The sequence below is a fragment of the Salvelinus sp. IW2-2015 genome, linkage group LG28 (genome assembly GCF_002910315.2).
Source record: "Salvelinus sp. IW2-2015 linkage group LG28, ASM291031v2, whole genome shotgun sequence".
In the NCBI taxonomy this organism is placed as follows: Eukaryota; Metazoa; Chordata; class Actinopteri; order Salmoniformes; family Salmonidae; genus Salvelinus; species Salvelinus sp. IW2-2015.
The window spans coordinates 8,082,565-8,097,798 of record NC_036868.1 but is presented as its reverse complement, the minus strand read 5'-3'; the positions used below and the strand labels follow the sequence as shown (position 1 = coordinate 8,097,798).

General features: G+C 39.5%; 1 protein-coding gene across 2 annotated transcripts in view; it reads left to right on the top strand.

Annotated features, from left to right (window-relative positions):
* Window positions 1-8,502, top strand: part of LOC111954027 (ephrin type-A receptor 7) — an 83,188-nt gene extending 74,686 nt beyond the window's left edge. For both annotated transcript variants that reach the window (XM_023973523.2, XM_023973522.2), the window contains exons 12-17: window positions 452-513; window positions 682-891; window positions 1,216-1,365; window positions 3,707-3,900; window positions 5,428-5,583; window positions 5,868-8,502. In XM_023973523.2, the coding sequence (XP_023829291.2) occupies window positions 452-513; window positions 682-891; window positions 1,216-1,365; window positions 3,707-3,900; window positions 5,428-5,583; window positions 5,868-5,982 (887 nt within the window). In that variant the 3' untranslated portion in view covers window positions 5,983-8,502. The remainder of the gene's footprint in view (window positions 1-451; window positions 514-681; window positions 892-1,215; window positions 1,366-3,706; window positions 3,901-5,427; window positions 5,584-5,867) is intronic.
* The last annotated feature ends 6,732 nt before the right edge of the window (window positions 8,503-15,234 follow it).

Below are 15,234 nucleotides of genomic sequence, written 5' to 3'. Positions count from 1 at the left end.
AACAAKACCTTGTAGTGTCCATGCCCTGACTAATTGAGGCTGTTCTGAGGGTGAAAGGGAGTGCAACTCACATATTAGGAAGATTTTCCTAATGTTTTGTACATTTAGTGAATAACGTGAATGTGTGAAAAGGTTAAGTTGCCAGACCAACTGCGAGAGGAAGACATGAGAGGAACATTTGACAATATATTTTGCTAGCTATACAATGTGAAAGTGCTGCAGTCAAAAGAAATGACATTGAGAAGTATCTGATTGAATTAGCCTTGCTCCCTYTTTTATTTTTTCTAATTTAGACAGCCTAATATAAGGGGCAGATGTTAACACTTAATTACAAACAAACGGCTCAAAATAACACTGAGGCGGAAATGTATTTTTAGCAGGCCGTCATTAATAAACACTTGCAAGCCATATTTATGAGTCAATTAACGGAAAGTGTCACCCTTGTTTTCAGGAAAACCGGTGATGATTGTGATTGAATATATGGAAAACGGCTCATTAGATGCTTTCCTCAGGGTGAGAACCTTTCAATGCATTCAAATGGCAACTCCCTTACCAGTTATACATGTATAATACAATATGTTCCCAATAAGAGCTTCTTATTCTATGAATAAAAGCAATAGCTTTGTGACCTGGATCTCACTGGATCTTGATTAGCTGACGGTTGTCCTCTGTTGTGTACAGAAACACGATGGTCAGTTCACAGTGATCCAGTTAGTGGGAATGCTGCGGGGCATAGCAGCGGGGATGAGATATCTCTCTGARATGGGATACGTCCATCGAGATCTGGCTGCACGAAACATCCTTGTCAACAGCAATCTCGTATGTAAAGTATCTGACTTCGGCCTGTCAAGAGTGATCGACGATGATCCCGAGGCTGTCTACACAACAACGGTGAGTCAATTAAGCCAGCCCCGTATTACTTTCCCTTCCTAGACACCTTGCGCTCTCTCTGGATACTCAAATCCAGCCAACAGCCAATGCATGAAAATGTAGTATAAAATATGGATGCATGCCCATGCATGCCTGTGCTAGCTAGCTATTCAATATGCAAAGCATGCAGTCTATGTGGTAGAGTTTTTGCTTTGGAAGTTTTCAAGTTTTGCTGACCCTGTGTGCAGAGTTATAACTCTATTTTGATTGATGTTTTAGGGGAAGATGCAGGATATAATGAATTTGATCTTTACTCCAGCCATTGACCTGCATTTTACTGAACAGGGTGGAAAGATACCTGTTCGATGGACAGCAATGGAAGCCATCCAGTACCGTAAATTCACTTCCTCTAGTGATGTGTGGAGTTATGGCATTGTCATGTGGGAGGTCATGTCCTATGGGGAACGGCCTTACTGGGACATGTCCAATCAAGATGTGAGTTGCTCTCTTACATGAAGTCAATTATACACCAAATGTCATGTCAGGTTTTACATTTAGCTCAGGGACTAGCTACCATATTGCTCAGGGGTAAACAGAATTAACAGAATTCTTATAAATGATTTAAACATGGGCCACAATTACTATTCAGAGTTGAATGAGGTGGATTGTTAGGTTTTAATTGATTCCGTTTTAATCAGAGATTGATATTCATAAAATGTATATATGATAATATAAAGAAAGAGTAGCTACTTGGCATACAAAATAATTTTCTGACTTCAAAACGGCTTTTAACCTTTCTAATGAGTTAGGATAATGAAAACCAAATTTGCCATTAGCTGAGTTCAATAATTCCAGTGCTATTTACTTAGTCATGTAGAGCCTTTAGTTTGAACTGCAGTCATTGCTTTGTTTCAGCTAAATTGGAACAGATGAACATTGCATAGCTGTTCATCATGCTGATCGCAAAAGTAGCTTTAGAGGCGTTTGGCCGCCGATTCAAACACCAGTAACGATGATACTTACAGATGTAGGATCTTAATTTAATCCAATTTTACAGCAACTGAAAATGTGAATTATATGGATTAGAATTAATGGATATGTTTTGTAGGGCTTGATACATTTTTCATTAGGGCAAAACAAGTCTGATATTTTAAGGTGGAAATAAACTTTAGAGGCCATTTTAAACTGAGAAGTTTACAGGAACAGGAACACTCAGGAACGAATGAGAGTGATCAAATTAAGATACTACATCTATAAGTAGTAACATTTTTTAATTTAACATTTAACATTTATTTAACTAGGCAAGTCAGTTAAGAACAAATCATGATTTTACAATGACGGCCTACCCCGGCTCAACCCTCCCCTAACCCCGACGATGCTGGGCCAAATGTGAGCCGCCCTATGGGACTCCCGATCACGGCCGGTTGTGATACAGCCTGGGATCAAACCAGGGTCTGTAGTGACGCCTCTTGCACTGAGATGCAGTGCCTTAGACCTCTGCGCCACTCAGGAGCCCAAAATCCACCAATGTTTGCAAATACTAGTCTGGAAGATGCTCCAGTGTTAGTTGTCTCCCTTGGCAAAGTTAAAGATGATATAATCCAATAGGACAAACAGTCTTCTCCTCAGCAGAAAAAAACTAAAAAGGATTATATTACTCTCAACTCCTCCTAATGGGAAGCCTGCTGATTGAACAATCAGCTGGTAGAAATGCTAAACATGATTGGCCATTTTAGTGCTTGACAGGCATCAATGTCAGGGATTTCAGTTCCTCTGTCAAGATGTTGGCAAACAGCTCCTCTGGGATACACAAAGAGAAATATTTACATTTCCTCAACAGTTTCAGTGTTTCGACACTCTTCCTTCCGTAGTTCAGTGTTGAATAGCCCTGACAGGAATAACAGATTAATATTTGCAGAAAATAAATCCTAGAATAGAGGAAGAGACGGTTGAGTCTCAAATCAAAGTTTCACATTGCCCCTAATGTTAAATGTTCTCACGCCATAGACTTTCAATGGACTTGGTTTTTAACTATTGACACAGTGAGAATAGATGTAGCTTTAAGGATATGCAGATGCCCCCCTATTGATGAGACAAACAGTATAAATTATGCATCTAAAGGGAAAAAGTGCCACTGTTGGCTAAATGAATTACAATCATGTCTATTGGTTCTTTATAACAGACAGGAACAGCTCTTCCAGTGACTAATCTCAGTGCCATATAGGGACATACAGGGTGCTACTCTCAATAGCTCCTCATTTGGGTCCTGCTACTCTGTGTCCTTGTGTCTCACCATCATCTTAACATTCTGACACTGAGCGATGAACATCCGGTTTGGCTTGTTTCCCCTCGATGTACCACGTCTGTAAATAGGGAACCACAAAAGACTTATGTACTGACACTTCCTGTTTACAAACATCTTGATTAGAGGATGAAATGGTAATGAACTGTAGGAAATTGACACGCCCTGACCTTTTTATGTGTCTATTTGGTTTGGTCAGGGTGTGATTTGGGGTGGGCATTCTATGTTTTTGTTTTCTATGATTTTGTATTTCTATGTTTTGGCCGGGTATGGTTCTCAATCAGGGACAGCTGTCTATTGTTTGGGAACCATACTTAGCTAGCCCTTTTTCTCTCCTTTCAGTGTGGGAAGTTGTCTTGGTTTGTGGCACTTATGCCCTTAAGCTTCACGGTCGTTTTTGTATTGTTTCTTAAAAAAAGGAATATGTACGCTCACCACGCTGCGCTTTGGTCCACTTCAATTAACGGCCGTGACAGAAATGGTGACTTGTGTTAATGTGGTGGTAATGACTCTCCTGTGTTTCGGCTTTCCCAGGTGATAAAGGCCATAGAGGAGGGGTACCGCCTCCCTGCTCCCATGGACTGCCCTCCAGGCCTGCACCAGCTAATGCTGGACTGCTGGCAGAAAGACAGGGCTGATCGACCCAAATTTGATCAAATAGTTGGCATCCTTGATAAGATGATTCGCAATCCCAATACCTTAAAAACCCCTTTGGGAACATGCACAAGGTAAGGAAAGCTTGTCTCATTAACCCTATGACTGAGCACTACAAAACTCCAATGAAATAAATTGAATTTTCAGCTTCATTTATTAGATTTGACCATGTTTGCTACAGATGTAGAATCTTAATTTGACCTACAGGTAACTGCCAAAATAATGGAAACACTTGAGTAAATGAGGGATACAAAGTATATTGAAAGCATGTGCTTCCACACAGGTGTGATTCTTTAGTTAATTAAGCAATTAACATCCCATCATGCTTAGGGTCATGTATAAAAATGCTGGGTAAGACATTATTTTGGCTACCATTGCTATGCCCCCATAGGATCACTGGGCATGAGTGGTTATTGAATGGTTTGATGAGCTTGAAAACAATGTAAACCGCATGCCATGTCTGTCTCAGTCACCAGATATCAACCCAATTGAACACTTATGGGAGATTCTTGAACAGCTTTTTCCACCACCATCAACAAAACACCAAATGATGGAATTTCTCATGGAAGAATGGTGTCACATCCCCCCAATAGAGTTCCAGGCACTTACAGAATCTATGCCAAGGTGTATTGAAGCTGTTTCAATGCCCTAGTAAGATAATTTATTTTTGTGTTTCCTTTATTTTCTGGCAGTTACCTGTATATTGTCACAGCAAAATAATCCTGTGTTTAGTTCACAATGTTGCTTGATTGGTGCTTAGGCTGGAAACGTTGTCAATAAAGCGGTGAATTGGGAGCTTTAAAAGTGTGCGGGCCTTCTTGGTCTATACTAGGCTATTAGCCAGCCAAACGTAGACATGAAAAGTGCTATATTGTTAATATAACTGTGCGTTTTCAGTGAATTTATGTCAATCACGAAGCTCATCTAGATTTCCTTCGGTGCAGGAAAATTCTCAGCAACAAAAGAGTGATCAAATTAAGATCCTACATCTGTTTAAGACTCTGGAAGTATGTATTGTTTCTTCATATTTCATTCCTATGGAACTACATTAGTGGACAATTCAGAGCATCCAGTGGTTGATTTATCCATAGGAGTTCACAGATGAAAGATAAATCCCTGAGAATCAATAAGCCAAAGCAGCTTCCATGGCTTTATGGTCAATAGCAGGGCTTTTAAATCAATCCCTGTAATGAGTTCCTGGGACTTTCAGGTGCTGTGGGAACTCTGGACCCCACTGTGACATTTGTCAAATTAATTATATGAACACAATCTCRCTGGGGGAAATTGAGAACGTAACCCCCCTGAAAATGTAAAAAAAACTGGTAGCCATTTGTGGGGGTTTGAAGCGAAAATTGCCATCCAACTGATGTTGAGGGTTTTTGATAGTTACTTAGCACACATATTTGCCTGAAAAAGAGGATCAGATGGCGTAGTCACTTTTGAATTTGATATTGAAGTGTAAAAAATGTGTTAATTTATTTTTCACCTGCAATTTACTGAACCCCGGGATGTCTTTGTGTTTTGTTTCTAGCTGAATTTGTATTTGCTGTGGGAATGTTTTTGCATAAGATGTTAATGTCTTTGTCTTGCTCATCCCACAGACCGATTAGTCCCCTGTTAGATCAGAGCACACCAGACTTCACGTCGTTCCGCTCGGTGGGGGAGTGGCTGGAGGCCATCAAGATGGAGAGATACAAAGACAACTTCACCGCCGAAGGCTACAGCTCACTGGAATCTGTGGCCAGGATGTCAATCGAGTAATGAACCTGAACTTTAAAACACTTGTGGATGCCAAAGCCACCATAGCCAGTTCTGAAGAGTTGTCTTATAATTATTTTCTCATTCAATATCCTTGGATATGCCCAAACTGAATTTAAATTTCATCATTTTGATTCATGAACAAGCTTGTCGAGTTTTACATGTATTTTTTTTATCCTCCATTTCTCCTTTAATGAAATACCTAGTGCTATAAATCATGAGACGTTTTGAGCATCTTTGTGGTACAGTGCTGTGATTTATGATTGGTTGTCTTGTCTTGCAGGGATGTGATGAGCTTGGGGATCACTTTAGTGGGACATCAGAAGAAGATCATGAGCAACATACAGACTATGAGAGCCCAGATGCTAAATCTCCACGGCACGGGCATCCAGGTGTGATGATAGACTACAGTGCCCCCTGTGGACAGGGGGGCAAAGAGCTATCTAGAGCAGCGCTAGGGCAGAACTTCCCAGGATAATCATAAAAAATCATGTGACGTGACGTCGTCTCCTGTGTCTGACTCTTGTTTTTCCGGATGTTTCGGAATTAAAATCATTCCTTTGTTCCTTGGCAAAGGATTTAACCCCTCTTTAGAACGGGTACTAAGGAGAGATTGAGAGAATACTCCCTGGACATGATGCCGCTCTGAGAAACTCAACCACAAATAGAGATGGYGCTTTGGAAAAGGAGTTTTATCCATATTACCTTGTTCTTTTAACCTTGTGAATTTTTMGGGGGGAGGGCACCATGAAAATGGATTTCACTTAAAAAAGAAAAAAAATCCCCCTGAAACTTTTTTCCCTTGCAGTGTTTATTTAAAATATTTTTTATTCTAGTTTGTTCATTTTGTTAGTTTCAGAAGGCACAGTGATATGGTGTGATACGTACAGTAATCTAACATTTTTCTTTCGCGTTACAATTTTTTCTTCCTTTTATTTTGGACTTGACAACAGGGTAAACGTTCCCATCCAAAAGGACAGGGAGGATGAATATGGTGTCTGAACATTTTGGTGGAGATGATTTAGAGGTACTTTGACCAGTTTGTCTTGAGACACTACTGCCTGTTTTAACTGTTTGCAGTGAGTTGTGTTTTTTCTCCCTGATGCTTTTGAAGTGGAAATGGTATCCTGCACCTCAGATCAGTGACTTCAAGGATAGTAGTATTCACTTGGTTGTTTCAAGCTTGCAGGAGTGGCTTGTTGTATGAATTTTTCTGGAGACAGATGCTCTTGTTGTATAATGAAAACATTTCAAATTTGTATGTAGGAATTTGCGAAACAGTATGACACCAACAAGGCAAATCGATTTCAGATTGATCACAACTTTTATATCTAATATCAAGCATCAAATTGGCAATGTTTATGTTTACCACATTAATCATTTTACCTTATTGTCCAATATACTTTCAATCTGAAATGTTTTATTTAATTATTTATTTGAACGTTACCAGACAGCAATATAGAAAAGTTGTATTGAAACTTAAAGAGACTTGATCCACCGGAAAGGGTTTGAAATGCCGAAACAAACATATTTTTTGTTGTTGCAGCAAATGGTATTTGTTTCCTATTTTGGTGAATACAGTTGTGGAGGGTGAATCTATGAAAGGCTGTGTATGTTCTTTCTACAAGTAATTCTCCCTTAAAACTAATGTATTCCCATTATTTTTAGGCACTTCTATGGCAAGTTTTTTAGCGATTCAATGAGACAGTCTTTTGTAAGGTTGAATGGACAAGTTCCCTTTTTTCTTTGTGGTATCCTGTCATCCTGAACTTGAATAGATCAAATCAAGTGTATGTACAGTGATGGCTAACACAGTCAGTGTAGGGTAGAATATTGAACAGAGCAATAATTAGCCCGGGTGGAAATGGTCCTCTGAGATTTTATGGTGCTTGGTTTTACAGAAATATCAGTTGTGCTGGGAACATTGTTTGGAAACGTTCTGTCACCAACAGGAAAAAGGAATATGTATTGACCTTTTTCCAGTTGAAGATTACCTGGATTATAGGGCTGGGAGGATAGATTGGTACAGTACCCCGGAATACCGAAGTTATCAAATAATGAAATAGTAATGTCACTTACGAAATGGTATACCGTGACATGCTAATGACTTAATAACAATGTCACAGAGTATGAGTATGTTTGGAATATATGGCTGTTACAGTGGAGTGAAATGACATTCAACCAGCGGAGAGTCGCACATATTAGTCATGACATCATCCTTTCCATTGCAGCACACTAGATTTGCAGGCGTTCAGTTCGGTGCGAGGTACCTACAGTAACTAATATTATCATAATATATTGAAAATCCTGATACTCCTTATTATGATGCTCATACTGTGAAAATCACATACCCTCCCAGCCCTAGCTGGTCAGGAGAGCTAGTCACATGTTTATTAATGTGTCTCTGCTCAAACCTTTCCAGGAAAACAGAGTGATGTAACATGCATAAAAGTGTTTTCTAGGCTTTTTTTCTTAACTTACCTGGCCCTTCGTATGTTAATCACGGCACAGGGATAAGGAATGGGCTCTGCAAAGATGTGCTAAAGAGCCAACCTAATGGTGCCATCGCAGTCTTCTCTTTCTACAACAAAATGAATGTTATCACGTTGAATATGTCTCCAGCATTGTATACTCTGATGGTTGATTCACTCATTTCTTTGTCATTTAAAGTAAGGAAAATATAGGTATTTCCAATTGCAATTATATCCAAGGCTGTCTTTATGGACTGATCATAGATTCAGATTTTTAAAGCTGCAGCTTTTCCCAATGGTTTATTTAAGACGCCTTTCAATATGCCTGTAGAGAATGAATTGGTCTTCAGAAAACCAACCTTGAAACACTATCATGGACTATGGCTGCAAGCTTAGTTTTTATAAAGCCATTAGTGACTTTGTCTATTTTTTCCTAGATTAATTTCCATTGTCGTTCACGGTCCAAAGAGGGGAGCTCTCACGACGTGTTGGTGGTCGTGTGGTTGTCATAGCGCGAGCAGGGTAGGAGGGCGGGGTGGCAGGTTAAACCCGGGAGTATGGCCGGGTCATGCCACAGCGTACACGCTCTGGCCCCATGTCACAGACAGACAGACCCATTCTTTATCCAACAGCAAAGCTCAGCAATTGGGAACATGCCAGCCCTTTGATTGAATACCAGCGTAAAGGCATTCAGTCAGCACAAAGTCCCCAGTTCACAGGAAGGCAAGCAGGCTCCTCTCTCTCTCTCTATCCCCCCATGCTCTGATCCTCAACAGCGGGCCCCTAGGGGCCTTCACACCCGGAGCTGGAGGCCCCCACTCCCCTCCCTCCCTCTCTCTCTGAGTCTGGGGTCCTGTAGAGACAACAATTTTGAGCCAAATTGAGATAAAGACTGGATACATACGTCTGCCATATAAATAATCTGTAACCTTCACAGGCAGTCACCTTTTACTGTCCGCTTTTACTTTGTTTCTTACCCGTTTTCTTTGTTGAGGATGTTCAAGTGAATATATGGGGGTGTTGTTCTGTTTCAACAAAGCTGAAGGCAGTTGTGTGGTGAGTTGATTGGATTCAGGAATGAGAACACATTTTAAATACAAAGTTGAATGGTTATTATTTTCAAACCTTTTGGACAAACTGTTGGAAATTGTGGACACGCCTTTGCAATGCATAGGTGTTGGATGATTCCAAAGAGTTCAGCACTGTTGATTGTGTCAGAAAGATCTGAGGTCCGAGGGAACTTTGTATATGTTCTGATTGTAAAAAACTGTACATTTTTATTTATATAGTTGTCTTTTTACACACATTACTCTGTAGTGAGCTCTGAATACATTGAAAATGCACTAATTTTTCTATCTCACTTGCAGATGTTATTGTCACCCAGAAGATTTCTATGTACATACTTTCTCATTTAGGACCAAAGACAGGTTTCCATCTAGAATTGTATTTTGTTTTTATTTTCTCTTTTAGTTTAATGTACAGTTATATGAATTGTCAATGTATATTTATTTTTTCTGTGATGAGAGTTTTGAGTATTCATCGGTCAAGAATATTTTCCCAAACAGCAGAAATGTAAAATCATTACTTCTTAGACAATTTCCTGTTACAATAGGACATTTCTTTTTTTGCTTTGTAACCTTTGTAATAGACTTACATATATTTTGGAAATATAATACAATCTCTATAGAAATCTTTTGTTTCTCATTGGATTCTTCCATTCATATAAATAGCTACTATTATAAAGGATTTCCATTAAACATGTGGTACAACTCCTTGCTTTTAAACAGTTTCAAAGTAGTGTTTTATATATTCATCAACACACACCATTTTGTAAATCATTAATCTGTGTTCTTTGAAAGTTAAAGTAAGAATACAATCAAAGTAGTTTTTGATTCAATCCAAACAAATGTGATACATGACTGTTTTGTGTTTTTGTGATAGAGAGGTGTGTGTGTGTGTGGTGTGTGTTGTGTGTGTGGTGTGTGTGTTGGTTGTGTGTGTGTGGTGTGTTTGGGTGTGTGTGTGTGTGTGTGGTGTGTGTGTGTGTGGTGTGTGTGTGTGGTGTTTGTGTGGTGTGTGTTAGTGTGTTGTGAGTAAGCGTCGATTAACAGTGTGTAGGTGGCTGTTGTGTGTGTGTGTGTGTGAGACTGAGTGACATGGGAGGGTACAGTCTATATGAAGAAAGATAGCTGGGATGGTGTCATTAAGAAGACATTACTAAACCTCCAACATTGCACAAAACATCTAATTAAGCTCCATCCTGAGGGATTTTATACAAAGGAACCTTAATCGATTTATAAGGATTATATCTCCTGTTATTCTAATATTTATTTTATTAAGTTGGAATGGTATCAACATCTCGTCCCACGGGCTGATGGAATGCAATCATTATTAAGGGTTGCATCCCAAATTGCACCTTATTCCCTTTATAGTGCACTACTTTCGACCTGTGCGCATAGGGCTCTGGTCAAAAGTTGTGTCCTATATAGGGAATAGGGTGCAATTTGGGATGCATACATAGTGTATATTTCTAGGGGAGTTTGGCCCCCATCCATGCATTTTTGGGTGAGTAGGAGAGGCTCTATGGCTACTCCTCTGTCACCACAAATCCCTACAGTACACTACAGCCTGCTTATCGTCCTGCCATCTGAAATGGACCCAGAGATGTTTGAGTATTTTGATATACACAGTAGAGTTGGACTGATTTAATATCAACACAGAGTGTTCTTCCATCCTCATGGTTCCTAGTTTGGCAGATTTATGCTTAGGGTCCATTGGTAGAGGTTGTATGTGATCGTGTTTTTTTCTCACGACTGCAGGCTGATTGGACATAGTATTGACGTTGAAAACATGTGAACTCCAACAGAACAAGTATAGAAAAGAAGCTCTGCAAGTTTTCCTGTAAAAGTTGGGTTTTATTTTCAATCAGTTGCTTGAGGCGTTGCAATACTTATCTTCTCTATAAAAACCTTTTTTCAATGTTAGAATAGGAAAAGTTCATATCTCCCAGATATGCTGCACTTAACTCAACCATCAGACAGAGAGGGAGAAAAACTGGAAGACTGCCAATAGAGGATTAAGGGAAATAAATAATTTATATTTCGCAATTCTGCAATAATCTGAAGCACTAGTTTGCCATTATTCATACAATTCACATCTAATACCAAGGTCAATAGTGATATTGTTGAAATATATAAGAATACACTTGGCATTGATTGGATAATACCAGTCTGCCTCAGCAGGTTAAAAGATCATGACCCTTTTAAATAATGAGGGCTCATCATCCAATGGCCAGCTGTGTTCTGCTGGGCAGTATGCTGTACATGGAAATCAGATGAACGGTAACCCACTGGGGACAGAAGTCAATTCAACATCTATTCCACGTTGGTTCAACTTAATTTTATTGAAATGACGTGGAAACAACGTTGATTCAACCAGTGTGTGCCCAGTGGGAAGGCTTAACTAAACCATCTGACTTCCTGCTTTCTATAACTCACTTCCTGGTTTGAAATATGACTGCTGGAGCTAGTGGACTTGTCAGCACGAAAAGCCAAGGACAGATATGCAATTTCCACACATGAAAAAATTGGATGTTGACTGGTTAAGTGACTATTTATCATGTCTGATCCCAAGGTGAGTAGTAATGCTAAAATATGACATGATGAGCATGCAAAGGTGTGTATTTGTTTGTGGGGGTTTTATGGCAGCTAAGAGACTTTAAAAAAAGCTATTATGGTTTTGACTGAAGATTCAACTCACATTTGTCCAACACACTATAAATTGACGATATCTGTTAAGCAAAATATGCAGATGGGGCGGCAGGTAGCCTAGTGGTTAGAGTGTTTGGCCAGTAACCGAAAGGTTGCAGGATCGAATCCCCAAGCTGACAAGGTAAAAATCTGCCATTCTACCCCGGAAKAAGGTAGTTAACCCACTGTAGGCTGTCATTGTAAGTAAGAATTTGTTCTTAACTGACTTGCCTAGTTAAATAAAAAAATAGATGGATAATATAGCATTGATTGAGCATTTTTTTCCACAAAGAAAATACTAATATTCAGTTGAAGTCGGAAGTTTACATAGACTTAGGTTGGAGTCATTAAAACTCGTTTTTCAACCACTCCACAAATTTCTAGTTAACAACTATTGTTTTGGCAAGTCAGTTAGGACATCTACTTCGTGCATGACACAAGTAATTTTTCCAACAATAGTTTACAGACAGATTATTTCACTTATAATTCACTATATCACAATTACAGTGGGTCAGAAGTTTACATACACTAAGTTGATTGCCTTTAACAGCTTGGAAAATTCCAGAAAATTATGTCATGGCTTTAGAAGCTTCTGATAGGCTAATTGACATTATTTGAGTCAATTGGAGATGTACCTGTGGATGTATTTCAAGGCCTACCTTCAAACTCAGTGCCTCTTTGCTTGACATCATGGGAAAATCAAAAGAAATCAGCCAAGACCTCAGAATTGTAGACCTCCACAATTCTGGTTCATCCTTGGGATCAATTTCCAAACATCTGAAGGTACCACATTCATCTGTACAAACAATAGTARGCAAGTATCAACACCATGGGGCCATGCAGCCGTCATACCGCTCAGGAAGGAGACGCGTTCTGTCTCCTAGAGATGAACGTACTTTGGTGCAAAAAGTGCAAATCAATCCCAGAACAATAGCAAAGGACCTAGTGAAGATGCTGGAGGAAACGGGTACAAAAGTATCTATATCCACAGTAAAACGAGTCCTATATCGACATAACCTGAAAGGCCGCTCAGCAAGGAAGAAGCCACTGCTCCAAAACCACCATAAAAAAGCCAGACTACGGTTTGCAACTGCACATGGGGACAAAGATCGTACTTTTTGGAGAAATTATGAAACAAAAATAGAACTGTTTGGCCATAATGACCATTGTTATGATTGGAGGAAAAGGGGGAGGCTTGCAAGCCGAAGAACACCATCCCAACTGTGAAGCACGGGGGTGGCAGCATCATGTTGTGGGGGTGCTTTGCTGCAGGAGGACTGGTGCACTTCACAAAATAGATGGCATCATGAGGGAGGAAAATTATATGGATATATTAAAGCAACATCTCAAGACATCAGTCAGGAAGTTAAAGCTTGGTCGCAAATGGGTCTTCCAAATGAACAATGACCAAAGTATACTTCCAAAGTTGTGGCAAAATGGCTTAAGGACAACAAAGTCAAGGTATTGGAGTGGCCATCACAAAGCCCTGACCTCAATCCTATAGAAAATTTGTGGCAGAACTGAAAAAGTGTGTGCGAGCAAGGAGGCTACAAACCTGACTCAGTTACACCAGCTCTGTCAGGAGGAATGGGCCAAAATTCACCCAATTTATTGTGAATCTTGTGGAATGTATTTGGCTAAGGTGTATGTGTCACACCCTGACCTTAGAGATCCCTATTATTCTCTATGTTTGGTTAGGTCAGGGTGTGACTCGGGTGGGAGAGTCTATGTTTTCTATTTCTTTGTTTTGGCCGAGTGTGGTTCCCAATCAGAGGCAGCTGTCTATTTTTGTCTCTGATTGGGGATCAATGATATACTGTAAGTACTCATTTTCCGTTTGGGTTTGGTGGGATCTTGTTTTCTGTTTAGTGTCTGTACCTGACAGAACTTTGCGCTTTCGTTTTCACTTTGGTTATTTTTTTAAATAAGTGTGTTTTTTGAAAATAAAAATCATGAACACTTTCCACGCTGCGCTTTGGTCCACTCCTTTCGACGAGAGCCGTTACAGTATGTAAACTTCCGACTTCAACTATATGTAATTGAAAACAGTTTTGAAACATGTCTTCTGTTGTTGTCAGGTATTTCACTGAAACTCAAACATCTCCATTTAGCCTTAATCGTCAGTCTGGTTTGATCATTAGGCCTACATCTGGAAGCATATTCACAAGTAAGAAATTCATCCTTTGGTTGACAAATAAGGACAAATGAACAGGATCATATGCAAATGYAAAGCTTCAAACTCAAATATAAGGACATTTGAAAAACACACATTTYGCTTTAAATTATATAAGCTGAATAATGATTTGCATATTTGAACATTATTTGCATATTTGATTGTATGAATCAAAGAGACAATCTGTCATCAGCCTAACTGATCTACCTCAGACAAGACCTTCCTTCAGCAGACAAACAGAAAGGTTATTCTTTTTTTGCTTGTGTTATATTTTATGTGAACGCAGAGAAATAATTGGCAAAGTGCAGGGAAAGGTTTACGCATAATAATTACAGTGTCTCTGCACTCACCTAAGATGATGACATTGACAGCAGAGTCATTTCCTAGCTTGACATTCAAACATGCTTAAAGGTAAGAATCATCAGTCCAGTGTGATGCAAATAAAGACATCAACTTTGCAAACTCACTCAAAGCTGATTGAAACCCGTTTTGCTCAAGGCAGATAAATGGATAATGGTAATTTGTGATTCAAATCTGACATTCGTCTTACCCCAAGGAATACTAAATCATAAGCCTTTTTATTTTAATAGCTTTCAAAATATCTCCCTTTTTTAATGAAACGCGCTGGCATGACTCGAGTTAGACACATTATCCTCCTTTATTGAAAACCCTTTAAAATGCTTTTCCCATACCAGTCTACCCCGGACTATTTGATTGGGAATAGCCTGGATTCACACTGATTCCTTTTTATGGCCTGGCACATGGCACCTTGCAGCATTAAGTATTTAGGGGCTAGTAAAATATGGCTCCCCCTCTCCGGACTGCCATCCCCTGGGCAGATGATCAATTTCACAGGCTGGCAAAAGCCTCTGTGGAGAAGGATGATGGATTTGTCAGATCTGATGGTTTCTTTAAAGACACAGTAAGTTATGCGTATCTGCTATTAGCTGGCCAATAGCGGAGAAGGAGACGAGCCTCACAAATCCATGTACCTGCACATAGTATCAAGGAATATATTCATGATAACATATTTGGGCTGAGGAAGGATTTGAAATGCCATTTAGGTTGAGCTGCTCTTGTTATGAAACCTGAAGAATCAGAATTCTTGGGTTCAGAGAAGTCAATGGTGTTTACTCGCCATCATAGATATTCCATATCTATCTCCTTGCCTTTTACTAGTCACTGCTGTGTAATGAGAGAGTATGATGATGACTATTGCATAACATTGTGGAAGGGCCAGTCAGGTAAAGTGCAAAG